We start from the raw sequence: 27,442 nt of genomic DNA, 5'->3' as shown, positions 1-27,442 counted from the left end.
TATTCTCTACACCTTCTAATATGGAGCAAGCAAATAAAGCCAATAATCATCTTGTGAGTCAAAAAAGATATGGAAAATCATTTCCTCAGTTTTGGAAATTACGAAATTGGCCAGTTAATTCCATAGGAAACAGAAGGAATGTTAATAATTGGACTGTTTCCTCTGCTTTAATGTCTAACGATCATTTTTACAATTTTCCATAAACTATTGCGTAGGTGATAATACCAAGATAATCCTAATCCAGTAATTAGATAATAAAATGATTGTCCAAAGGGCAATTTTGGCATTATGGCAAATAAAGTGCCTATAAAGAACAATTTTCACTGCAGTGCCAGTCACGTTACTGTTATAATACCACAGATCACTCTGTGTGTTCTTTTTTTTTTTTGAGAAGAGTTTAAAGCTGCGGCGGAAATGGGGAAGAGATGCTGTGCCGTGGGGTTAGCAATGATAATGGTGATGGGGTTGGCGTCTTTGACGCTAGCAACCAGCAGGAGAAGTATGCTGACCAATGGTATTGGATTGACTCCTCCCATGGGGTATGCTATGTTTGCCTCTGCTTTATCTGTTTTAATACTGTATGTGTACTCACTGCATTACTTGTTTATGCTTGTTTTTGGACCGGTTGCTTGTCACAAAAATCTTGGTCGGTGGAGGTTGAACAGTGAATGTTTTTACTGAAAACCACTGTCTTTGACAGTTTGTGTTGTCGTCTGCATTAAACCTTATTTGCGGTACTCATCAGATCAGAGTTGGGGTAGTGCATTCATGCGTGAATTAGTACTGGTATTAATGATAAGATTTGTTATGGGTTATCTGTTCAAGACTGAACTTTGGTTATGTTTTGCTGAGATTTTCTGTTTCACGACTTCAACAAGAGCCATGATTTAAGGCTTGATTCTCTTATTCTCGCCAGAAGAAAGGGATGATTCTGCTTGGTAAAACTTTGGTAAAAGGGGAAATGGAATATTAATATGTACTAATTTACATTTGTCATCGGAAATTTGACAGTGAGTTTTGTATCTGTTTTTCTTTTTAATCTTTTTTCCTCTTAATCATTTCCGCTCTAGGCGTAATTTTCTTTTAGAATTTTGGGTTAATCAGGTACTTTGTCTTTCCTTTTCCCTGCAGGTGGAATAGCTGGAATCACTTCTACTGCAAAATTGACGAAAAAATGATCAGAAAAACTGGTAAATATAGTAACCCATATATGCCTTTTATATTTAATTTGTCTTCTTCTTTTATTTCTTTTTTAAAGTTTTATACCAATTGGTAATGCTTGTAATGTAGTTCTCAGTCAGATTTCATTGCTTGATGATACAGTCATATATAGTTTATAACTTTGAAAAACAGTCTATTGTAGCATACACTACCTTAAACTTGAATATTTTGTTCGTTTGACAGCTGATGCTCTAGTTTCAACTGGGCTTTCCAAGCTTGGATATGAATATGTTAATATAGGTATGCTGCTATAATTATTTTAATGCCTCTAACCTAAATAACTGCTAGTTTGTTCCTTCATTTGAATCATTGATTTGAAGTGGCTGACTAAATACTTGAACATCTTGCTTTCTTAGATGATTGCTGGGGTGAAATTTCTCGTGATGAGAAGGTATTCATTTTTCTTTTAAAGTTAATCATAGCCCCTGCCTCTTTTCCTATATAAGCAGTTAGAGGTTGTAGAAAACTAGAAATGTTTCTCCTATGAAGGATAATTAAACGGTGATGTGGCAATAACTAGCTCACTCTAATCAATTTCAGGGTAATCTAGTGCCTAAGAAGTCAACCTTTCCATCTGGGATAAAAGCTCTAGCAGACTATGTTCACAAAAAGGGTCTTAAGCTAGGGATCTATGCAGATGCAGGGTAATGTAACTCTAGCTCTTATGACTAATGAGACAAAAACATGAATGGTGCCTATCGCTAATGGATACACTATTATTTATTTTGCAGGTATTTTACTTGTAGTAAGACAATGCCTGGTTCACTTGGTCATGAAGAACAGGATGCTAAAACGTTTGCTTCATGGGTATGAACTTCAGTGATCATTTTCCATGTGTTAATCCTTTTTCTTTTTTTTTGGAATCTACCTTGCATACACTTGCAAATGAAAAAATTGTTACAATTATTATCCTAAATAATCATAAGATGATAAAAAATAGAATTCAACGTGGAAATTGTTTTGTTTGCAGGGTATTGATTATTTGAAGTATGATAACTGTCACAATGGTGGCTTAAAGCCAATTGAAAGGTAATAGTCGTATCTATGGTAACATTCCATTACACAATTGACTTTTGTTCAGATTTGCAGCAATGTATCCAAACCTATAGCCATCTTCTCATTTATCATTACTACTCTTCATGTAGATACCCTGTCATGACTCGTGCTTTGAGGAAGGCTGGCCGCCCCATCTTCTTCTCTCTATGTGAATGGTACCTTCTGAAGCACAGCAACTTAAGCTTTTTATTCATTAATTGCTGATTCTTTTTGGTTGGGCTTATGTTTCATTTTGATTTCTTAGGGGAGATATGCACCCTGCTGAATGGGGTGCCCCTGTAGGAAATAGCTGGAGGACAACTAATGACATAACAGATACATGGGAAAGGTAAAGATTTATGCTCAGAAAATCGGTTTCTATTTTGGGTATCCTAGCCTCGCCCTAGAGCCCTAACTTGCAACTTTTTCTGCCTCGCAGTATGATCTCCAGAGCTGACCAAAATGAAATTTATGCCGAATATGCAAGGCCTGGTGGTTGGAATGGTTTGACTTCTCTACCAGTGGCAGTGTTTTAACCAATATAGAAATAATTTATAATTACAATTTTTTGAGAGATTTATTATGTAATTTATTTTGATAGATCCTGACATGCTTGAGGTGGGGAATGGAGGGATGACAAAAGATGAATATATAGTACATTTCAGCTTGTGGGCAATTTCCAAGGTAACAGATGATATCTTCTGTTTGATGCCAGGTTATATGCATTTTTTTTTTTTGCTTAATCAAGTTATATGCATGTTACATCTGGTTGATAAAATGTCAATGGTATTGCAGGCTCCTCTTCTTCTTGGTTGTGACATAAGGAACATGACAAAAGAGACAATAGAGATTATTTCAAATAAAGAGGTCATTGCTGTTAACCAAGGTAATAATGACTAACTTTATACAAAAACCATTAAGCTCCCCCCTTTAAGTAATTCCTAAGCATCATTAGTTATCAATTTTTTAACTTCATGTTACGGCGTACAATAGATCCATATGGTATTCAAGCTAAGAAGGTTAGGATGCAAGGTGATGAAGAGGTAAAATTTATCACAGCCCCTTTTTGGTTCAATGTATACCAATATGCCATACTCTGCTCAATTTACCTTTTTTCTATGCCTTCGAACAGACTTGGGCAGCACCTATTTCTGGTGATAGAGTAGCTGTGGTCATACTCAACAAGGGTCCTATTCGTACTTCTGTTACAGCTCGCTGGGATGATATTGGACTAGCCTCCACAACTGTTGTTGAAGCAAGAGATCTTTGGGAGGTACATAATTTTAGCTACAAGCTTTAGTATATTCTACTGTCATTTTTCCAATGTGCTGCTGTTTCCCTTTGCATGCATGAATGATTACTTATAACCTTGTGCAGCACATTTTAACTGCTACGGTACACCTACTAATGTAACATGTATGCATCTCTTGCAGCACAAAACACTGAAGACAAAATTTGTGGGCAATCTGACAGCGACTTTGAAATCTCATTCCTGCAAAATGTATGTGCTGAAGCCAATTGCTTAAAAAATCACTCTTACCAAACACCAGTTGCTTTGGAATGTTTGTGATGCTAGTAGTCTCTTCACTCTTACGTGTTTTAAGCTTTTAGCGAGTAGTCACCTGATGTTGCAGTCATCTAGAATTTTGTAATTTCTGACGTGACATGGAATTAGTTTTTCATTTTCTTTTTTTTTTTTGTGGGGGGGAAGATCAGTACATGAATTAGTTGTTAATAACATGGAGGAAGCAAAGCTTTCCTCTATGATATTGCAGATGCGTAAAAGTTGTTATCAGGTTGCAATTGATGGTTGCGGTCTTGCAGACATTCTTTTCATATGTACTTATATATGAAATAAACCATAAGATTAGACTTAGTTCTCATATTACCATGCAAATGAAATTTACAAAATTTCCCATAAAATGGTTTGCAGATGTGTCTTCTTCGTTAACCCTTGAAAAAGCCTAAATAAATCCGTAAAATGAAAGGAAAAGGGAAAATTTTCCTAGATGAACTCAATGGCAGCAAGGTAAGGGCTCACTAGGAAAGTGTACATTTGAATTAATACAGCATAATGGATTCTGTTTTTATTCAAGGAACTGCTAAGAATACCTACATTAGTCAGGACAAACATGAAGGCTCAGTCATTAGATCAAGTTGTTGAAGATGATATCCAAAATTATTATGTGACACAATTATCTTAAATCCAGGTCTTCAATTGTATTCTTTTTTAAGGATGCGTTGTTTTTCTACTAGAAAACTGGTCCTCAATAAGAAGCCTCAACGTTTATAGAGAGGTCTTAGGCCAAATTTTGTAAGGGAGAATCCAGGTGCAGGAGTGTTGGACCATGTCTTTTTTTGGGATAATTTGTTTGGAGTTTGGACCATGTATCATGTCTGAGAACTAGGAAATGATGAATGGCCGCCTGCATTACTACATGCCTCCTCTGATGACTGATCAAATAACTCTCATGGCTCAAACCATAACCATTGCTTGAAAAGTCAGTTTCTTTGGATGGTTCGTTGCCTACGGTTCTTGAATCACTACAAAGATGAGGAAAACACGTTGACGAATGAGAATACCCAATTTTTGTTAAAACAACCAAACAGTGCTGCTTCGGTTTTGTTTAAAGAAATTGTCTGTGATTGAATTATACCACCTAAAAAGAACCGGCCCATCATCAATCAGGTTTACACGGAAGCACTTACGTGAGCTGCTTATACAATTTGGGATAAAATTTGTTTTGAGTAAGTACTGCCAATGCGTTGTCATGGATTGGTGATACGACAAAAAGATGAAAAAGCCAAGTTATTATTATAGTTTAAGATGTCAACGTGTAAGATGTCAACGTTTGTTTACTTTAATATCCACGATGACGAGGCTACCTGGCATTGCAAAAGGCGTCTGTATATATGTATCCTTCTGCATGTCTTTTCTACGTCACACGAGGCAACGACATGCAGAAACAGAAATTTGGGATTATTCCAAAGAGAAACAACTCAGTTCTCATTCTTTTATTGAACGCATCCAGGGCATATCCATGTTATATTCTTTGTTAAACATATTTTTTCCTAAAAACTACGAAGTATATATACACATCGACGAGGCAGACTGTAGGAGCACATTCAGGAACCAAACACTTTGGGTCGTCCACACCAATGGCACCCCGAACTCATGAAATCATGAAGGTAGAAGAGGAAAAGAGAGGGGTAATAGAAGACGAGAAGAAGAATGGAGATGCTGCCAACAAAGCTTTTCCATTCTATATGCTTTTGAGCTATGCAGATACACTGGACTGGACACTTATGGCATTGGGGACCTTGGGTTCCGTAGTACATGGCATGGCTCAACCTGTTGGATATCTGTTGCTAGGCAAAGCTCTTAATGCATTTGGGGACAACGTTAATAACATTGATGGCATGGTTAAGGCAATCAAGAAGGTATGCACAAGCTGCACCAGCTTAAAATTTTGATAGAGTTTTATCAGCACGTCTTGACTTGTTTTTTTGTGCAGGTTGTTCCCTTCGTATGGTACATGGCTTTCGCCACATTCCCTGCTGGAGTACTAGGTATCTTATTCTTGTCTTAGTAATATTAACAAGGTCATATGACAATTAGCCTTGGACTCCACAACGAATAGGCAATGAAGGATTACTAATTAGCATACCAATGTAAATATGCGTCTATTATACTATACTTTCTAGATTATCTTAAATGGGCCCCCTGTCAGAACTAATCTGTTAAGAGATACATAGTGGCTCTTAGGCAATGAATTCTACATTGTGTTTAAGAAGAAAGGAGCAATAGCCCCCTCTTTGTCTATGACACTGGAAGAACTGACAACATGATCTTGCAACTGCCTAGAACTCCCTTGTACTGCTCCATATATCCTTATGGATTTGAGCTTTGCAGAGATTGGATGCTGGATGTATGCAAGTGAAAGACAAATGGCACGACTAAGATTAACATTCCTGAGAGCAATGCTCAACCAAGATATTGGAGCATTTGATACAGATTTAACAAGTGGGAAAATAATTAGTGGAATGAGTTATGACATGAGTATCATACAAGATGCAATAGGGGAGAAGGTACATAACTGAAGCATTTGTTCACCTCGCTTTATAGCTTTCTTCAAAATGTTGACATATTGCTAACTTAACTTCTGACTCCCAGTTGGGCCATTTTCTTTCAAGCTTTGCAACATTCTTTTCTGCAATCTTTATTGCTGCCATATGCTGTTGGGAAGTTTCCCTGCTTATGTTTGTGGTTGCTCCTATGATTCTTGTGATTGGAGGTACCTACACCAAGAAAATGAATGCTATTTCAGCTACTAAGATGCTCTACATATCAGAAGCTACATCACTGGTAGAACAGGTAATAAGTTGTCAAAAAATGTAACTGCTTCTCGCTCCATATCTTAAACCTGTAAGATGATTAATACATGAGTATCTAAGTTATCTCAGTTATTAATATCTAAGGTTTACTATGCCGCAGACTGTCTCTCAAATCAAAACTGTATTTGCTTTTGTTGGAGAGAATTCTGCAATTAAATCGTTCTCAGAGTGTTTGGAGAAACAGTTCTCCTTAAGCAAAGGGGAAGCACTGATAAAAGGAGTTGGAACCGGCATGTTTCAAACTGTTACCTTCTGTGCCTGGGCTTTGATCATTTGGATTGGAGCTATTGCTGTCACTTCCAGGAAAGCAAAAGGAGGGGATGTTATTGCTGCGGTGATGAGCATTCTCTTTGGATCCGTGTAAGAGAAGACCCTGTCCTTGAGGCTAATAAAGTATTTCACTCCAGTCTCTACGCATATGTAACACCGGATTGTTTTAAATTGCAGATCACTTACTTTTGCCGCACCAGACATCGAAATATTTAATCAGGCAAAGGCTGCAGGATATGAGGTTTTCAAGGTGATCCGAAGAAAGCCAGCTATCAGTTATGATTCAAGGGGAAAGGAAGTCGAGAAGATTGGTGGCAACATCAAAATACGTGATGTATACTTTGCTTACCCTTCTCGGCCGGAAAAGTTGATCCTTCAAGGATTTTCATTGTCAATTCCAGCAGGAAAGATGGTTGCTTTAGTGGGCAGCAGTGGTTGTGGAAAGAGTACTGTTATCTCCTTAGTTGAAAGGTTCTATGATCCCTCCAAAGGTTGGTTGCATCTTCTTGGTGGTGCCTGTTACAATTTGAATTAATCGCTGTATTAGCGTGGTTATGCAAATGTCTACGCTGCTTTGATTCAAACAGGATTTCTATCTAATGCCAGGCTAATGAAAAATGTACTACACTGCAGGGGAGATTCTAATTGGCAATCATAACATCAAGGATCTTGATTTGAAGTTCCTTCGGAAGAATATTGGAGCAGTATCCCAAGAACCATCACTCTTTGCTGGCACTATCAAGGATAATATCAAAGTAGGAAATATGGATGCCAACGACAGACAGATCCAGGATGCAGCAATAATGGCGAATGCACATACTTTTGTCTCTCAACTTCCAAATCAGTATTCAACGGAGGTTGTCCACCTAGCCTCTATTAACTTACTTAAAAAAATTTTAAGGCTTGACTGTGCTGTGTAAATACACCAACCGACAAGCAATACTGACTTTGTGGTTAGGAATGCAATGCAGGTAGGCCAAAGAGGAGTCCAGTTATCAGGAGGACAGAAACAGAGAATTGCCATAGCAAGAGCTATTCTAAAGAATCCTCCAATTCTTTTACTTGATGAGGCAACAAGTGCGCTTGATTCGGAGTCGGAGAAACTGGTCCAAGACGCCCTGGAGAAGGCTATGCAGGGGAGGACAGTTATCTTGATTGCGCACAGGATGTCAACCATTATCAATGCTGATATAATTGCAGTAGTGGAGAATGGACAAGTTACAGAAACGGGAACACACCGCAGCTTGTTAGACTCTAGCATGTTCTACAAAAATTTGTTCAGCATTCAGGACATTGGCCAAATTCGTGAGTCAAGGTATGTCCACATGTGATGCCCCAGGAATAAACTTGATCTCCTATATCTCAAAGTTTTGACTGGATTCATCCGAGTTGAATAAGAATGCTAAATTCATTCAAAATATATAAAAGAGAGACCGAGTTGGTGTTAAAATGGTTCAGTTGTTACATGTGAACTTTCATATGGTAGATGCACCAATGAATTATTAGTGGTGAATTTTCCTTTTTGAGAGAGATGCACTAACGAAATTTTAGTTGTTACATGTGACAACTGAACCATTTTAAGAGTAATCCGAACCTCAAAAGACAACTGGTGTAATTTTTATACTCAGAATTTATTTCAGAAGGAAAGTTAAACAACATTCTAACTTGCTTGGAACGTGGACAATGACAGGGCTAGTGAAGCCACTGAAGAAGCTATTACTACCGATCAACAGTTTTCACCTCTAGACACTGAGCCTAAGGAGGAAACAAAAGATCTCGACGGACATCTTAGTGAATCTTCCAAGCAAGTGGAATCGAAAAGAAGAAAAAACACAATTACATTCTTCAGAATCTGGTTTGGCTTAAAAAAAGGAGAGCTTGCAAAAGTTGCAACTGGCTCCATAGCAGCAGCTTTTGCTGGTGTTTCAAAGCCCTTTTTTGGATTCTTCATCATTACTGTAGGAGTAGGATACTACAAGAAAGATGCAAGGCAGCTGGTTGGGAGGTATTCCATCATCTTCTCTCTAATAGGATTGCTTGCTTTAGTCATGCACACCCTGCAGCATTACTTCTATGGAGTGGTTGGAGAAAAGGCCATGGCAAACCTCAGGCGAGCTCTGTATTCAGGTATTAATTGTCCCATGGGAATATCTAAATATATCATCATGTTTCCCTACTTCTTCTTTTTCTCAATGTGAAATTCATTTTGCTAGCTTCCATAAGTTTTAAGAAACATTCTCACGCCACATACTAACATCTGTTTCATTAAAATCTTGCAGGTATACTACGAAATGAGTTAACATGGTTTGAGAAACCTGAGAATAGTGTTGGTTCACTTACTTCAAGGGTCATCAATGACACCTCCATGGTCAAAACCATAATATCTGATCGGATGTCTGTTATTGTCCAATGTATTTCTTCCATACTAATTGCAACGGTTGTTAGCATGATTGTAGACTGGAGAATGGGTCTGGTAGCTTGGGCTGTGATGCCTTGCCACTTTATTGGTGGACTCATTCAGGCCAAATCTGCCAAAGGATTTGCGGGTAACTCTGCTGCTACACACCGTGAAGTTGTCGCCCTTGCTTCTGAGTCTGCAGCCAACATAAGAACCATTGCATCGTTTTGCCATGAAGAGCACATAATCAGGAAAGCCGCAAAGTCCTTGGAAAAGCCAAAGAAAAGAAGTAGGAAAGAAAGTATTAAGTATGGGATCATTCAAGGCTTTTCCCTTTGCTTATGGAATATTGCTCATGCTGTTGCTTTATGGTATACAACGATTTTGGTTGGTAGACGACAAGCAAGTTTCGTAAATGCCATAAGATCATACCAGATTTTCTCCCTCACAGTACCTTCAATCACCGAACTATGGACGTTGATCCCCGCTGCCATTTCCGCTATCAATGTTCTAACTCCTACATTTGAAACTCTTGACCGGAGAACAGAAATCGAACCTGATACACCAGAGGACTCACACCTTGAGAGGATTAAAGGAAAAATCGAATTCCAAAATGTTAAATTTAACTATCCCTTACGGCCAGAAGTGACTGTTCTCAACAACTTCAGTTTACAAATTGAACCAGGGACAAAAATTGCTCTTGTTGGGCCAAGTGGAGCTGGCAAGTCCTCTGTGCTGGCCATTTTGCTAAGGTTCTATGATCCGTGGAAGGGAAGGGTTCTTATTGATGGCAAGAATATAAAGGAATATAATCTAAGGATGTTAAGAAGACAAATTGGGCTGGTGCAACAAGAACCACTTCTTTTTAGTTCCTCAATAAGAGACAACATCTGCTATGGGACTGAACATGCTTCCGAGACTGAAATTGTGGAGGTATCAAGGGAAGCAAACATACATGAGTTCATAAGCAATTTGCCTGATGGTTTCGATACAGTAGTTGGGGAAAAAGGGTGCCAAGTTTCAGGTGGACAAAAGCAAAGAATAGCCATTGCAAGAACCCTACTAAAGAGGCCTGCAATCTTGCTTCTGGATGAAGCAACAAGTGCACTTGATGTAGAGTCCGAAAGAACCATAGTAAACGCCCTGGAATCCATAGATAAGAAGGGAAATGGTGGATTCTTGTCTAGACCAACCCAGATTACAGTTGCACATAGACTATCCACGGTCATAAACTCAGATGTGATCGTTGTCATGGATAAAGGAGAGATTGTGGAGATTGGTTCCCACTCAACCCTTATATCAGCATCCGAGGGAGTTTATTCGAGACTGGTCCAGCTTCAGAGTGCAATAGAAAATTAATACACTAGCAGATATAACCTCACTAGCTTTTCTTTTTTTCTTTTCAATCTGAAAGATCTACCTCTTGATGCATATAAAAGAAAGGCATGTAGCACGAGGATTATGAGTGCCCAACTTTAAAAAGATGCATCCAATATGTATGTACTTTCAATGATTAAGTAAAAGAATATTAGGTGACAAAATCTAATTTGAAGATAAAAAATTATATGTACTTTCACTAACGAAAATATAAAAAAATCAAAATAAATATTTAAGATAAGTATAAATTCATTCACGTATCTTAATTTTCAAAACAAAAAATTAATTTCATATACTTCAAAATTATATTATATATCATTAATGAAATAAAGAAACAATGTATCTCATAAATACAAAATTTGTTTAATATAATTGGATTATTTGGCTTCCATGAAAGAAACGAAAGAAATGTTGGGAGAAAGTGCTGAAGTAAGAAAAGGCTAAAATGGGGATAAGGGGAGAAAAGTGAAGGGCTGAAAGTCAAAAGGGATACAAACGAACTAGCATGGGATAACGGAACACGTTGATGGTGTAACGTCAATGGGTTGGTCCACAGTTTGTCCACGTGCCCATTCTCCTTCCCCTTCTTATTATCAAAATTTTTTTTTAAAACTAAAACCTTATACAAGCACAATAAATATTTTAAATTTTTATTTTTATTTTTTTTCGTTTTCTTTTCTCTCTCTTCTCACTTTTCCTTTAAAGACCGATCGTTAAGCATCGGATGTCGTCGTTGACCGCCGATTGTCAATCACCGAATATACCATGCTATGATCGTGATCGGTGACCATCGATAGACAACCGGTGGCGACATTCAGTGGCTGACGATCAATCCTTAATAAAAAAGGTAAGAGGAGAGAGAAATAAAGAAAAAAAAAAAGAAAAGAAATAAAAAAGTAATATGTTTTTAAACGTAAGGATTTAGAGTAAGTGGTAAGGAACTTAATTGCATTTGTATGAGATTTGTGAAAGGTAATTTACGATTTTGAGTCAAGAGGTTGGGTGAAGAAAATACATAAATATAGTGTTGTTGAGGTAATTTAATTTTTTTTTCTTTTAAAAAAAGTAATAACCTTTAAAAGAAAAAATCTGCATCTCTATTTTCACAGTCCCAAACAATTGACAATCCCCACTCAACTCTCTCTCAGCCTCTCATCACTCCCCGCCTTGTCATTGGCTACGTCGACGCTTCCACGCCCTGCTACTCCTAACTCCCATTTGCCACCAGGTATTTTATTTTTATTTCTATATTATCGATAATGATAAAGAAGAAATAAACATTAAACTCTCCATTTCCATTCAACTTTCTTTCAACAACTCCAAGTTCCAGCAATTGTCAGGGTTGATTTGAAGGTGATGTTTAAAACCAACAATGTCGCTTCCCGAATTTTCGAGCGCCAAATTCGCACCCCTGCTCCTGGAACCAGCGTATCTTTTCCTTCTTTCTCTGTTGTTGTTCTTTTGTTTTTATTTTTGTCTTGCCTTCCACTTGTTTGATAATTTCTCTCAAACCACCCACCCCCTTTTTTGGATAAATTACAGGTTCATTGTGCTAGAAGATTTTACGAGAATTTAGTTCCGAGTTTTACGATATATGACGTGAAATGTCCGGACCATTCATTTCGCAAATTCACGGATGATGGTCAGTACTTTATAAGTTTCAGTAAGAACAATCAGGATCTGATTGTTTATAGACCAACATGGCTTTCGTTTTCATGCAAAGAAGAAGATTGTGATAATACCCATGAACTCCCTCCCATGGCTAAGAGGTTTGAGAGTTTCTTCACGCAGTTATACGTTAGATCACTTACTTCCTGCAATGAGTTTATATGTAAAGACTTCTTTCTCTACGTGGAGAGTAACCAATTTGGGCTATTTGCTACTTCCACTGCTCAAATTCAAGATGCACCTGCCGTGGGTGGAGCTATTCCAGGCGTCCCATCTATTGAAAAAATTACCTTTCACCTCTTGAGGTAGTGTGTACCGTACCAGGTTTATTTTTGTCCGAAATTATAAAGGTTTTCGTTAACAAGTGCATATGGATACTGGTTAACTGTTTAATGCACAAATCTTGCCAAATTTAGAAGGAACGCTGCATTAATTGTAGAATTCTTTCTATAAATAACATTTTAACACCGTGCTGATGGGCTGATGTTAATATTTTTCCCGCTGAAAAATTATTATTCTGTTGGGAAGTTTACCCATAGAAATTTTTTGCTAATGCTATGCGGTTCTGTTCTGATTCTTTTGTAATACAATTAGGTTGGAAGATGGGGTTATACTGGATGAGAAGGTATTTCAGAATGATTATGTCAATTTGGCCCATAACATGGGTGTCTTCTTGTATGACGATTTGCTGGCAGTTGTTTCGCTTCGTTATCAAACAATACACATTCTTCAAATCAGAGACTCTGGGAACCTTGTTGATGTACGAGCTATAGGTGCATATTGTCGTGAAGACGATGAGCTTTTTGTAAATTCCAGTTCTCAGGCAAGATGTTATTGCCTTTATATTTTTTTTATCGGACTCCTATCGTGCTATGCAAATATCACATAGATTAGCTTAGGCATCAGTGAATTCATTTCAACAGTTATTACTTACTAGTAGATTGAAGTTATTGTGTTTACCATTAGTTGACTTACTGTTAGGCCTTAATACTTTTCAATGTAGGCCGCTTTCCTGTTTGTAAATGTTTGAACAAAAATGTGTTTGATTGAGAAGCTGTATCATTAGCATGCATCTCTGACCATAGTGGTTATCATATTAATTGTTAAACCGCAGAGGCTAATTATTTTTCACCATGTTCAAGTGTGGGCATCTGTACTAACAATCTAACCATTGATGATAGAACTTCACAAGTTCTGACAAAAGTTAACTGCATCAGTTTTCAGGCAATCGTGGAGACCTTGTAGATAATGGTATACATCATGACCAGCCTAATTCAAACAATTCTTTTTTGAGTGGTATCAAACAACGCTTACTTTCATTCATATTCCGAGAAATATGGAGCGAAGAAACAGATCAAACCCCGGTTAGATATTAGACTTTTTGGGCCTCAAAATAATTCTTTGTGTTTCATATTGCTCATGTTGATTTATATCTTTTTGAAGTTACTTCTGTTTTCACATCACTTGAAATTATCAGCAGCTCCAATAAGAGTTTTGAAGAGCTTCAGAAACATTTTTGATCTCTTGTAGCTTTAGAGATTTAATTGCATTGCTTCCTTGCTATATCAGAGGGTCCAGTGCCAGAAGAAGAAGTTCTATTTCCATTTCCAGGACTATGTTGACTTGATGATCTGGAAGGTAGAATTTTAATTTCTATGTTCTATAGTCTATACGCTTGTGCTGCTGTTTTCCACGAGTCATTGAGATCACTTGTACATTCTGTTTAGTCCTTTAATATAAGATGATGCAAGTCTTATTACACTAGGTGACAGATGTGTAACAAATTTATGCACAACTCTTGGATAGGTACAATTCTTGGACCGGCATCATCTGCTTATCAAGTTTGGTAGTGTTGATGGCGGGGTGAGGTTTTCTTGCTTTTGCCTGTACATTATAATAAAATAACAATAATATGATAGTAGGCCCGAGATATATGAGGAAATAGATCACAGTGGTGTCATGAAATAGTTTTATATTCATATTTCTTTGTCATAAAACCTCATATTCTTTCAAGACTGGAATACTAGTTGTGCTTTATATATAAATATTTAGTTGAAATACTTATTATTTGTTGACTTGAAAGTTTCAGATATCACGAAACACTGATCAACATCCTGCATTCTTTGCTGTATATAACATGGAGACAACTGAAATTGTTGCATTCTATCAGGTATTAGTTTGTTGTTATTTTGTGTTGTATTATTTTTTGAACTCTCTGACAATCACATGATTCATTACTTCTTCCAGAATGCAGCAGATGAGCTTTACCTTCTCTTTGAGCAGTTCTGTGACCACTTCCATGAAGCATCAATAAATTCATTGTATATGAATTTCATATCATCTCATTCAAATAATGTTCATGCTCTTGAGCAACTAAGGTGCATGAAGAATAAAGCCACCATCTTTTCACAGGTGAATCTCTTCATTAGCAGTTGTTACTAGTTTGTTTTTACTATTTTATTGTATGTTTTCTGGAATTCTCTTCATTATTTTTCCTTGTTGGGGTTTTACAAGGCATGATTAAAATTTTGATGGATATCGGTAGATCTTGGTTTTTTAAGTCTTCTGCCTGAGTTATGTCTGATTGTCTGATGATTTTTCTGCAGTTTGTAAAGAAGATGTTGTCCCCTTTGCCGTTCAATTGTCAATCATTGAGTCCTTCTCCCTACTTTGATCAGTCTCTCTTCCGCTTTGACGAGAAGGTTTGATTCACAGGCTGCTAGTTTCACCTATTCCCATGTTTTCTACCCCTTACCTTATATTATTATGAAGAGTAGGTGCCTTTATGTTCCTTACAATTTACAGATTTGTATTATATATGTTAAGGCCATAATGTATTTTCATTGTTCTATATATGCCTTTTTCTTTTCTTATTGTTCATCTGCTCTCTGGAATCCTGCTTATCAAGACCTCACCATTATCTTGCATGTTGTTGCAGCTAATTTCTGCAACTGACCGGCACAGACAGGTAACAGATCATCCCATCAGGTTCATTTCTAGGAGGCAGCCAAACAATCTCAAATTTAAGATAAAGCCAGGTGATGGTTTTTTTATCTTGAAGTATCTGTTTAGGCAATTTCGATTTTCCTTCTAACCTTTAAAGAAGCAAGGGTCTTTTCAACTTTTGTGTATAATTATATCAATATCAAGGCCTTACGAATCCGCCATATATGGCTTAATTAAATTTCACTTTTCATACACAATGATAATCTGTCTGTCTATGGTACTCATTTTGCTCATTTTTTTCCCACTCTTGTATGATTAAAACTATTACATGTATAGTATTAAATATTAATGGTTCAACCTTTTCTTTTAGGTCCTGAATTCGGTAATGCAGATGGTCGGAACAAAAAGATATCGTATTTCCTATTCCATCCTTTTTTGCCTCTTGCTCTATCGATCCAGCAGACTTTATTCTTGCCACCATCAGTTGTGAATATCCACTTTCGAAGATAATATTAATTTTTGTCGATGGCCACTCTCCCTTTCCTGAAAAAGCCTTCAGCTAGTTTTGTAGGGAATATGTACATTTGATTTATTAGATACTTGATAGTTCATCCATAATCATAGATGTTGTAGCCCAATTTGTAAAATGGATGTTTTCCCTTATCTTCCCATCTCTAAATTTATTGGTAAACACAACCTTACAGTGAAAGGAACCGTGGGAAGGTCAGGATTAATTGCTGTAACCTTTCTCTAAAAGGTGGTTAAAGTTCAAAGTTGGAATCCTCTTCTTTAGTCTTTTTATCTTTTGTTGGGCCAGGGTGGGAAGGGAAGGGAAGCGCTTCCCTCTAGGAATTGGTAAATTTTATGCACCAACACTTATTCAGGCACACACACACACACATATATATATATAGTGAAGGTAAATAGTGAAAATTGGATTCAGCGGTTGGTTGGTTTATGCAGAGAAAAAGTAAACCTTCTCTCTTGTTTCTATGATTTAAAGTGTATTTGGGGAAGAGGTGGTTGTTTAACAAACCTTTTTCGAGTATGAATTTAACTCAAAGAATCATTGACATTTATCCGTAAGATGCTCTTTGATTACTTTCTAGTAATCTTAGAGGGACTGATGCTTATCAGCATATGTCTAATCTCATTCCATCCAATAATTACTAACTGAAATTCACAACCAACACGTTAATCGGGTTTCTTAAGCAATTAAAATTTCAAAAAGGGATCAAAACTTTCGAGTAATTCCAATTTAAGGCAATCTGAACCAAAAATACAAAACCTGTCATAAATGAAAAGCAAAAAAAAGGAAAGTTATGTTAGTTTTGTATGCCTTTATTGTCCACAATCCAAAAGCACCAAAATACTCAATAGCCCACAGACACGTCAAAGGCCATTTAGTTCGGAATTTGATGGATTTAATTTACTTTTGTTGAGAATTTATTATAGTAATTTTTATTCTTTTTTTGGCATATCAGTCATGAAATTTGAAAATATGAACAGAAAAAAGAGTCAATGCCTGCGTTGGGGACGCTGGCAAAAGCAGTAGAATTATTATTATTATTATTTTTGGTAGTAATATTTTATATTACGTTAATATAAAAAAAAAGGGGAGCAATAGTGGTTGGATAAAATAAAATAAAAAAGAAAAAAAAAGGTGGGCTCATATTTCTTCCCCTGACAACAAATGAAATGAGCCCGAAAAGCCAGGGGCCTTCACCTTAGGTTTCAATCAGCGAATCCGCTTATCTCTCAACCTAACTCATTCCGGCAGCCGTACGATCGGCCGCCTTAGCCGCCGCATCCTTTTGCTTTCCGGTGAGTATAAATTTCTCAATTCATTCCAATTCCGATTTCCATTACTTTTAACCCTTTTTACTCTCCAAATTATTGACAAATTTCTATTGAAGCCAATTTTGAAACTAAAATTTGAAAATTCTAAGCTGATCTGACAGATTAATCGTGTGATTCGCGCTGTGGGGAGACCCCTGATCGGATTTCGAGCTCCCATCGTCATCATAATCTCCGAGTCCTCTGCTACAGCTGGCGTGCGATTATAAGAAGAAAAAAAAATAAAAGAAAGATTTTTTTTTGTATGTCTCCATCTGCTTATTTCTTGTCCGTGGTTGTGAAATTTGGTGTTGACAATTACGGAGCAGAAGCGCGTGAACGGATATGCAGAAGAGTGGGAGTCTATCCAGGAGTAGTAATAGTCCGTCAGTGAGAGTGTCGTCCTCGTCTCCGCAGTCTCAGCAGTCGTTGAGGCGGCTGAGCTTGTGCTCACAAATAGCAACCCACTCTTCCCCAATTGTGTTCCCTGAGAAACGTACTAAGAAGCTCAAGGCTTCCTCCAAACGCGGTGAAGCCCCTGTCTTTGATGATCAACCTGATAAATCCACAAGGGAAGAGCACCGAATCGATATCGGAGGAGGGGATGAAAAATCTGATTTACTTGGTTATGTGGTTTGCTCAGGGAAGCTCATTTTAGATAAGAGAAAGAATGTCCCACCTAATACTAATTCCGCCGATGTAGAGCAGAATTCATCTACTGATATTGCCAACCAAGAAGCTGTCGATGCTAAACTCACTAGCAAAGCTTTGGTTTGGGGTTCTCATGTGTTGCCTCTCGATGATGTCGTCTCGGTAAACTTTTAACCTTTGAAGTGGGCCGTTGCAATGAATGAGTGTTTATTTTGGGTTTTTGAGTTTGCAATCAGCCTATTCAGTTTCTTTATCTTGACAGGTATCCTACAATGTGGGTGTTAGACATTTTACTGTGCATTCTTACCCTCTAAAAAAGGGTTCTTGTGGCCTTTCGTGTTTTATTAAACCGAAGAGAAGTCGAAAGGATTTTCGTTTCTTGGCTTCTAGTGTAGAAGAGGCAGTTCAATGGGTTGGTGGGTTTGCAGATCAGCAGTGTTTCATCAATTGTTTGCCTCACCCCTTGCTTTCTTCAAAGAAGCAAGCTTCTTCTGAATTGTTTCCGGTGGATGCTCCTCCTGAGCTCGTGTTCAGGTGCAAGAATCCACCAAAGATGCTTGTTATATTGAACCCAAGGTCAGGTCGGGGTCGTTCTAGTAAAGTTTTCCATGGCATTGTGGAACCAATATTTAAGGTATGTTGTGTATCCTTTATCTTGCCAATTTATATATATTCTAGTTCTAATTTTTTTTATCGTTGGACACTATCTATGGATTTGATACGTTGGAATAGGTTGTCTTTGATCATTATTGCTATTGTTACTTTGGAGTTCTCTTCCTTTCCCCCATATCCATTCATAACATGAATAAATCCATAGTGTATTCTTTCTCTTCAGTGAACTTGCATTGATTTTTCTCTGTATATTATATTTGGCAGTGTTTAAGGTCCTCCTTATTGTTTTCAAATTATTCTTTAAGGAGTTAATACGAGGACTTCCACATAACTGCTTCAAGCCATGAACATGTCGTGATTTGACTTTTTGTGAATCACTTGTACTGGAGTATGTATGGTTAGGTTAGGGTAAAAGTATATTTCTGTATGGTTAGGTTAGGGTAAAGTATGTTTCTTGAAATGAAGTTGCTTTAGGATTCTTTGCAACAATTTTAGAAGGTTGAATATGTTATCATGATGTTGTCTTCAAAATGAAAAATGATAAAGATCATGGCAAAACTATTTAGCAGTAGAAGAAGAGATCCTTAGATATATTGAGCTGCCTTATAACATTTTTGCAGAAAGGATGCTCTCAATTCAGCGGTCTTTGGCCCTTAATTAATAATTGTATTATGTATCATAGATAGAATTTTAAAATTTTTAGGGTTTCCGTGTTTACTGAGAGTGCTTAACTGCATGTATAGCCCTGAATAAGTCCAGATAAAAAATGAATAAGTTCAGTGGGTATGTTCTATTTGTGTTGTTCCCTGCTGATTATCGGATCGTCTTGCATTGCATTATGACTGTGTCTGTAAAGGCTTAGCTTTTGGAAGGTATCTTATGGATCAACTTATTCTAAGGCACATGTTAGGCACACATTAATTTTTAGGATTTTCCTTGTAAATAAGGATTGATATTATTTAAGTATAGAAATGCATTACAGGCATATTCTAAATAATGTGTAATTTACTTATTTATTTACTATTAAATGATCAAATTTTACATTGTGTTTTTTGGTTAATGGTCTTTGGTTTTTTTGTGTGCTTTATTTTCTCTTTTGTATAACTTCTTGCTTCTCTCCTTTGTTGTAAGATCCCTGTTTTCCCTTTCTTGTGTTATTATTATTGTCAAGAAGAAGCTGTTTTAGGGTTTGGGCTATATTGAGTTTCACATGTATATGCAAACTGTGACAGCTTGCAGGGTTTAAATTGGAGGTAGTCAAAACGACTTCTGCTGGCCATGCTAAAAAATTAGCATCTACTGTTGATATCAGCACATGCCCCGATGGTAGTACTACTTGAATATTTAATTACTTATTCTAGCTTTGCTTGTTTTAGATGATGGTCATCATCTTCTCCATTAATATGAATTTAAATCATTTTACTTCCTTTCAGGAATAATATGCGTTGGTGGTGATGGGATTATCAATGAGGTTGGCCATTTCAACTTTAGTTAAATTCTGATTCTTGTTTCCTGTTTATTATTTTTTTGCCTAGAGAATCTTTTGATGCATGTGGCATAGTTTCATTTATTTTTCTAGCCATTTCAACGCCATTAGTATTGTTTAGCTGCTACATTTACTAGGAAATTTACTCATAAATTTTTTAAGGCAACTGGTATTCTATTGTGTCATTTTGTGATTCCTGGATCAATTTTTTGAGCGACTGGCCTTTAATACCCTTGTGTCTATGATCGGGTTGGGAATAATTTTAGGGAATGAGTTATAACTATATTTTATATAAATATGTTGCAATTACTGTTTACTCATTATGCAAGTATATCCCTCCAGCGTACGTATTTACGGTATTAAAGACTTTGGAGTTCAAAATTAACATGGAATTTTATCTAATTTGGCCTTGTAAAGGAAGAATATTGCAATGTTTTCTATGTTATTCATCTTTTAGAATAATTTTTCAAATTGATATGCTTAATGAAGGTCTTAGCTAATATAAACACTTGTCCTCTAAATGTAGAGAGGACTCATTCTCAATTGAGGCTGTATCCGTATCCAATGACGTTTTGCCTGATCCTCAACATGGTACAAAGTTTCATCTATTTTGTGCTTTCATGAGCCAAAAATTGAAAATGTGTTATCTCTTAACAGCACACAACTTTTGAAAATTGTTTTAATTAAGTACACAACTTTTGAAATTGTTAGTTAGAAACCCTAATCCCAACAATAGGGATTGGCTACAGAGGATTCTTTAATGGTAATTAGGATTAGGCAATGTTGAATTTTATGTCTCGTTGTTGTCTAGTATATCCTTTTCATTGCTTTGACCCTTGTCATTTTTCGTGTTCCCTTTGCTTTTTTTTTTTCATGCAGTAAAATAGTCAATGTTCTATAACATAAAGCATACACAATTTTAATTCATTCTATGAAGTCTGTTTTTCAACTTGATCAAAGCTTTATGATCATTTAAAGCTCAAGAAGGTCTCTTAGATCTTTTTGAATAATAAACATCTTCCTTAGTCATTCTCTATAGTAGTTGCTAGAAATCACCTGGAAACCTTCTATCAGTTTGTACTGCATCCTTAATTTTTTCTTTTTCTCCCTTTCACTATAGTTTTGTCAATATTTTTAGTCCAGTCCTACTTATCATACAGGATACCTGATAAGTTTATTATCAGCCTTGATGATAAGTTCATTGTTATAAGCGCATAAACATCAAATTTTCTATCTTCATTGTAGGGGACTTCTCCCTAGATGGTGTGAGGATTTTTTGGTACTGGATAGTGACTCAATTGCTCTGTTGAAAGCATTTTAATAGAATATAATGCTTCCTTGTTCTTTGGATGGGATTGCATTCTATTAGGTATTCTTCTAGTGTTTCTTAGTTATTAAGCTGGTTGCTTCATCTTGGTGAATTTGTAGGTTCTAAATGGTCTGCTTAGTAGAGACAATCAGAAAGAAGGAATTTCTATACCCATTGGAATTATACCAGCAGGTTCTGACAACTCACTTGTTTGGACTGTTCTTGGAGTTAGAGATCCAGTCTCTGCTGCGATTTCTATTGTGAAGGTAATGCTGCCAAGTGAATTCAACATGAGATTTGCTTTATTTGCTGGTTATTCTGTTACTCCCTTTGTAGATTGATGCCCAGCCTTCTTCTAAACCTTTTTGCCCCATGGGTCTGAAATCGGTTAACAACAATGACCCTAACGTGTTGCTTTGAAAAGTTTTGGAGAAATGTCTCCATGCTATTACGTCTCTATTGGGGGAAACATGTTCTTTTTGTAAACTGTAAGAAAAAGGAGTTCTGAGAACACGCCATTTGTCATAGATAAATTAGCTTCCTACTGGGCATTTTGTTGCCTACAATTGAGGTTATCTCTTTTTGGTTCCAGGGAGGTCTTACTGCTACAGATGTTTTTGCTGTTGAGTGGATTCAGACTGGTGTTATTCACTTTGGGATGACGGTCTCTTATTATGGTTTTGTCAGTGATGGTATGTATTAGTGACAAGATGATCTATCCTGGCTAATACAGTAGAAATTGGTTTGTTTCTAGTTTTATCAATGTCGGTTCTTTCCTTACAGTTATCCTTTTCTTTCCCATTTTGTTTGAAATGTGGTCTGATGTATGCTTTGATGTTTCCAATCTAGCATATTTTACCATCTTGACATGTGACTGAATAAATACGTGCTGTGATGCCTCAATTCGGACTGTGAGTGACACTTGTTGATTATGATGCTCCTTTTAGAATGATTTGACCATTCTTCCTCACATCCGTTGCACGCATATAATTAGTCAATAATTTTGGCGTTTAGAAGGGTGACTGGTTTCCTTTTTCACTTGTTTGGCGATTCCCTGCATCAAGAAAAGCCATCTTATGTTCCCCATTTTTTGCTATTTTCCTGTCATCATAAGTTTGTGTCTATAATTGACATCATATGTCAGAATTGCTCCTAAACTAGCCATTGTTTATTATTTGCCGCTTTTGTTTGTATCTTTTGGTTTTAAGTTGCTTATTTATGGTTGAGGCACCTGGTACATCTTTAATATTCTCTACGGTCCATACTTAAATAATTTCATTCTTACATACTTGCGTAAGATATATCCTTATACTCTGAATTTTGATTCTAATATCTGTCTGGCTTATATCTTTTTTTTTATTTTTTTGAAAGGCTGGCTCAGATCTTTATAATTAACAATTATTGTCATCAGGGTGATGCTTGGTTTTAAGTCTGATTGTTGGTTTTAAGCCTGATTGGTGCTAGTAATTAAATACTAGTTCAATGACTGGGTAAAAAGATGGTAAACTAGGGTGCCAGTTTGCAAATTTTGCATGATTGTCTTGTATGCTTTTTCATCTCTTAGTTTGTTTAAATTAATAGACTGATCCATGAACATGAATACAATAAAGGCAAATTAGATTCAAAGAAGGCCTACATGATTTTCTATATATACAATGATTGATGAAAGAAAGTCTTTCATCAGAGAATATAATGATGTGTGAATGAAATAATTCCCCTTTATCATGGGAATGATAATTGTATGTTTGTATCTTTTTCTCATGTTGCAGTCTTAGAACTTTCTGAGAAATATCAGAGACGATTTGGTCCTCTACGATATTTTGTTGCTGGGTTCCTCAAATTTTTGTGCTTGCCGAAGTACAACTATGAAGTGGAGTACCTGCCAGTAGTAAAAGAGGAGCAAGAAGGTAAAAACTCAAGTGATCGGGAAGTGGTTGACATGTCAGACCTGTACACAGACATTATGAGGAGGTCAAACACAGATGGCATTCCCAGAGCCTCTAGTTTGTCCAGTATTGATTCAATAATGACTCCTAGCCGAATGTCTGGAGGTGAGATGGACACGTGTAGTGGCACTCATGCAAGCACTGAACCATCTGACTATGTGAGAGGCCTTGATCCCAAAAATAAACGGCTATCATCTGGGAGAAGCAATGTAACAGCGGAGCCGGAAGTTATTCATCCTCAGTTACCAATCTCAACGACTCCAAACTGGCCAAGGACCAGATCAAAGTCAAGGACAGATAAAGGGTGGAGTGGATCGACGGCAGCACATGATCCTTCTAGATGTTCTTGGGGTACTGCTGCAACAAATGATAGAGAGGATATATCTTCAACATTGTCTGATCCAGGTCCAATATGGGATGCTGAACCAAAGTGGGACACTGAGGCTAACTGGGATGTAGAAAATCCAATCGAGCTACCAGGGCCATCAGATGATGTTGAATCAGGAATAAAGAAGGAAGTTGTCCCAAGATTCGAAGATAAATGGGTTGTGACTAAGGGGCCATTTCTTGGCATCATTGTGTGTAACCATGCATGCAGAACTGTGCAGAGTTCTCAGGTGGTGGCACCAAGAGCTGAACATGATGACAACACCATGGATATGCTGTTGGTTCACGGGAGTGGGAGACTGAGGCTGATGAGATTCTTCTTGCTGCTGCAGATGGGTAAACACCTTTCACTGCCATATGTTGAATATGTCAAGGTACGAGCATCAATTTTTCTTTATTCCGTAAAGAATCTTATATGTCAAATATAGTTACTTGATTATTGAGCCCATAAAAGTCCATCCAAGTGCAAGATTCTTAGTTGAAAAAATTGTCAGTGCAGCTGGACTAGATGCATGTGATGAAATAATTGTTGCTGGTTTGAACATGTGTTTTGCAGTTTGTGCACTGTTTCTTACATATGGTATTTGGCCCATGCACTTTGATTTGATTTGGGATGCATATTGGGTCCAACTGTTGGATCAGTGAATACTGAGTCCTATACTCAAACATAGACACATGATTTAAGACCATCTAACTATAGCTTCCACTGAAATGCAGGTGAAATCAGTTAAGATTAAGGCTGGGAAACACACACATAATGGTTGTGGTATTGATGGTGAGCTTTTTCCCCTCAACGGACAAGTAGTATCGTCTTTGCTTCCAGAACAGTGCAGACTAATCGGTCGCTCCCCAGGCCGTCATGTATAATGACCAAGAGATCTGTTTTTTTGAATTTTCTTCTTTTTGTGATATCTTGGGACGTGAATGCTCTCTTCTAAACTCGTGGCTGTGGAATATGCAGAGTATCCTTATAGAAAACAAAATATATCTTCTGATATATTTTTCATGTTAACCCCCCCTTCCCATTTGGCCGTTTGTGCATTGCATACATGAGGTCCCTGTAAATTTTTTGTTGGGTTTATGTATCTGTTGCTTGTTTATTTGTTTATTTGCTTCTTTACTCCCCTATGGTATATACGCTTTTATCTTGATTGTTTCTCTGTGTGAGCTGCTATATGTACTGAAAACTCACCTTTTTTTTTTCTTTATAAATTTCTTTACATTATCATCTTCAGAACTCTTCTTAGATATTTACACAACAGAGTGTTTTGTCCTCTTATCTCCTTCAATATTTCCTGTTTCTTTCCTTGTTTCATATCACATTAAATGAAAAGCACCCAAGTGTCCGATGTCGAAGTGCTATTAGAGGAAGGAAAGCGATGGCACAGCAAATCGCATTCATTCCTTCTTTTCCGAGCCTAAATTTGTACTGTAGTTCCTTTAAAGATGGTGCGTTGGCGCGATGAATTCTTGGGTGGTATATTACAGAACAAAAATGTGGTGGGGTTAGGTTACTGTGGTAGAAGACGAAAAACACGAGCCTGAGTCCTTTGCCTGGTCATTGCTGGCTCGAGTTTCGTTATCCATAAAGATTGGAGGAGAGTGTCCCAGGTTGCCTTGTCCACCTCTCGTTCCTAATCCCCTACCCCTTGTCGCCACCGATTGCTGTGGACAAACATCATTATCCATCTCAGCCACTGTTGTGAAGAAGAAAAAAAAAAACACAAGGTAGGAACAATTTAAAAGCAAAGATTAATTAATCTAGTTCATAGGATATTTATCTCTCTCTCATTTGTCTGCTTTCTTTGTAATTTCCCTTTCAATCCTTAATTTTCTGGATTGGCTCGAACGAATATCTACAATGTGGTGGCCAGGGTTCATAGACTCCGATCCACCATGAGACCCGTTTGACGATTGGAGAAATTAATTCATTTTTGAGGTCAAATTTATATCAATAATTACTAGTAGTTGGATTAGTCATGATTTATACGAGAGAGCGAAGTTATTAATTCAAGCTTTAATGATCAATAAATGGAATTGTAAAAGGATAAATATTAATTCAAGCGGCTATACATTTATGATTATTTAGTTTTTTATTAAGTAATTTAGAATGTAAATATTCAGTTTTTTTTTCCATAAAAAAAAAATTGATAGAATCCAACGGCTACAATTGAAAAGAAAAAGGAGGTCCGCCATATCTGTGCATCACATTTTTATCTTAACAAGAGGATATAAAAAGTAGAGACTGGTAATGAAGGACTCCACGCTCCCTCCACCTGACAGTTTGCTGTGCTTCGATTCTTTGATTCAGCCAGTAGAAGAAATCGTTTCTGACACGCATATCTGGCGGGGATTCGTTCATAGAAGTTAGAAAACCCCAAAGCGAAAGAAAGGAAGAAAGTGTAGACCCAACAAAATAGAGATGACTGCAAGTACAGCCACTTTGGCTTTCTCTTCGGCAACGCACGGTTCTTGTTTGATTACTTGTTCAAATGGAAAATCATCACCAGAAACCAAAACGACGATGGTGACGCTGAAATCAGCTCCGTTTCCTTCTCCCTTGACCGCCGTTAATGTGACTAGAAAGGCAAGGAGAATCATTTCCTGCCAAGCTGTCTCCACCGCTTCCGTGGACAAGGACGAGAAATACACGTCGGTTTCAGGATCGGCCGAAGCTGAAGAGGAGGCTAAAGTAGGGGCGAAGGTTAGGGTGAAGGTCCCGCTCAAAGTGTATCACGTGCCTCGCGTGCCAGAGGTGGATCTGACCGGTATGGAAGGAGTGATTAAACAATACGTCGCGCTCTGGAAAGGGAAACGGATTTCAGCTAATCTTCCTTACAAGGTGGAGTTTGTTAAGGAAATTGAAGGCCGGGGACCTGTCAAGTTCTTTGCCCACGTTAAAGAGGACGAATTGGAATTCCTTGATTAGAATCGTGATTCTTATCCGTATGCCAGGCAAATACTTTTTTTTTCTTATCTATTTGCTTTCTTGCTACAACGTAAAACCAATAACTACTCACTGTTGTATGTAATTTTACCTTTACCTTCAGTTCTACCTGGGAATGGAATTTTCATCTGTTAATTAATTGGTAGCATTGAAGTTTTTATATCCGAGGGTTATCTTCAGGTCTCATTTTTAGGATTATTGACTACTTAGCTGCGTATTTTTTGTATATGTTTTGTACTTTTTTTCCACTTTCCAAGGGTTGTGGATGAATAGAGATGCTACCACTGGTATATTAACTATAGTTAGAATTTAGTCTTTTACTCGTATATGCTTTCTCCTTCGTGCGACTCCAGGCAAAATGGGGTTTCTATCAGGAATCTGTCATGATACCAAAGCTGACTTTTTAGCCCTTCTGAAGGGCTCAGGTGGGCCTCTGTTGTTCAATTTATATTGGCTCTCAGTCATTGTGTGCTGTTGCAATTTGTTCATTCAAGGATGGTAATTAGGTTTACTTTTATTTTGGAACTCTCAAACACTAGACTACAAATGAATCCCAGGAACGTGGTTTGGAGGGTGAGGGTGTCATTTAGTGTGAATGTAAAAAAGCCACTGCTATTTCTGTGCAAAAGTTGCTCCTCTGTCTTTTAGTGTTTTCGAAGATGATTAGTGGTAATCATCCCACAAAACAAACTTGACTGGTTCAATACATTTTACTTGAGAATATTACATGGCATCACAATTTAGTTTCCTGCTGAAGTTTCTATATTTATTGTGCATAATTATAACTAGTATTGGTGATAATAATAACCTGTACTATTATTATGTAGTTTCCTAAAACTGAGTTGTTCTCAGATACTATCATATGCTATTATGTTATAAATAAGTGTCTCGTTAAGTCTGTTCGTCTCGTTCAATACTTTGGTTGTTATTTTTTCATTGCATTGGCACATTTCTGTGG

At 37.1% G+C, this 27,442-nt stretch overlaps 5 protein-coding genes across 10 annotated transcripts; all 5 read left to right on the top strand.

Moving 5' to 3' along the window:
• Positions 344–4,139, top strand: LOC18608418 (alpha-galactosidase 1). The gene is made up of 15 exons (XM_007043102.2): positions 344–539; positions 1,132–1,190; positions 1,405–1,461; positions 1,578–1,612; positions 1,762–1,865; positions 1,953–2,028; positions 2,192–2,250; positions 2,367–2,432; positions 2,522–2,605; positions 2,696–2,760; positions 2,858–2,940; positions 3,052–3,142; positions 3,250–3,299; positions 3,389–3,529; positions 3,690–4,139. Exons 1-15 carry the CDS (start codon positions 415–417, stop codon positions 3,780–3,782), a joined length of 1,188 nt encoding a protein of 395 aa, XP_007043164.1. The 5' UTR covers positions 344–414; the 3' UTR covers positions 3,783–4,139.
• On the top strand, positions 5,416–10,705 carry LOC18608417 (ABC transporter B family member 19). The gene is made up of 10 exons (XM_007043101.2): positions 5,416–5,697; positions 5,772–5,826; positions 6,170–6,345; positions 6,431–6,631; positions 6,752–7,011; positions 7,099–7,412; positions 7,555–7,778; positions 7,893–8,236; positions 8,612–9,048; positions 9,201–10,705. Exons 1-10 carry the CDS (start codon positions 5,416–5,418, stop codon positions 10,676–10,678), a joined length of 3,771 nt encoding a protein of 1,256 aa, XP_007043163.2. The 3' UTR covers positions 10,679–10,705.
• On the top strand, positions 11,765–16,102 carry LOC18608416 (light-mediated development protein DET1). Of its 5 annotated transcripts, none has more exons than XM_018115767.1 (12): positions 11,771–11,924; positions 12,037–12,124; positions 12,239–12,669; positions 12,959–13,187; positions 13,582–13,728; positions 13,934–14,002; positions 14,171–14,227; positions 14,448–14,534; positions 14,612–14,776; positions 14,971–15,066; positions 15,303–15,402; positions 15,681–16,102. In XM_018115767.1, exons 2-12 carry the CDS (start codon positions 12,053–12,055, stop codon positions 15,818–15,820), a joined length of 1,593 nt encoding a protein of 530 aa, XP_017971256.1. In that variant the 5' UTR covers positions 11,771–11,924; positions 12,037–12,052; the 3' UTR covers positions 15,821–16,102. The 5 variants fall into 5 exon arrangements, 4 of the variants coding, with proteins under 4 accessions (XP_017971256.1, XP_017971255.1, XP_017971254.1 ...); XM_018115766.1 differs by having other exon boundaries at positions 12,027–12,124; XM_018115765.1 differs by having other exon boundaries at positions 12,021–12,124.
• On the top strand, positions 16,969–24,763 carry LOC18608415 (sphingoid long-chain bases kinase 1). 2 transcript variants are annotated; one of them, XM_007043090.2, is made up of 9 exons: positions 16,969–17,134; positions 17,272–17,959; positions 18,060–18,431; positions 19,642–19,735; positions 19,843–19,880; positions 21,324–21,470; positions 21,797–21,896; positions 22,974–23,911; positions 24,255–24,763. In XM_007043090.2, exons 2-9 carry the CDS (start codon positions 17,492–17,494, stop codon positions 24,402–24,404), a joined length of 2,307 nt encoding a protein of 768 aa, XP_007043152.2. In that variant the 5' UTR covers positions 16,969–17,134; positions 17,272–17,491; the 3' UTR covers positions 24,405–24,763. The 2 variants fall into 2 exon arrangements, with proteins under 2 accessions (XP_007043152.2, XP_007043151.2); XM_007043089.2 differs by having other exon boundaries at positions 17,260–17,959.
• LOC18608414 (ferredoxin-thioredoxin reductase, variable chain) lies at positions 25,771–26,670 on the top strand. Its single transcript, XM_018115821.1, has one exon. It carries the CDS (start codon positions 25,960–25,962, stop codon positions 26,464–26,466), a length of 507 nt encoding a protein of 168 aa, XP_017971310.1. The 5' UTR covers positions 25,771–25,959; the 3' UTR covers positions 26,467–26,670.

Source organism: Theobroma cacao, chromosome 2 (genome assembly GCF_000208745.1).
Source record: "Theobroma cacao cultivar B97-61/B2 chromosome 2, Criollo_cocoa_genome_V2, whole genome shotgun sequence".
NCBI classification, from domain to species: Eukaryota; Viridiplantae; Streptophyta; class Magnoliopsida; order Malvales; family Malvaceae; genus Theobroma; species Theobroma cacao.
The sequence above is the reverse complement of the archived record's forward strand: the minus strand, read 5'-3'. Positions and strand labels throughout refer to the sequence as shown.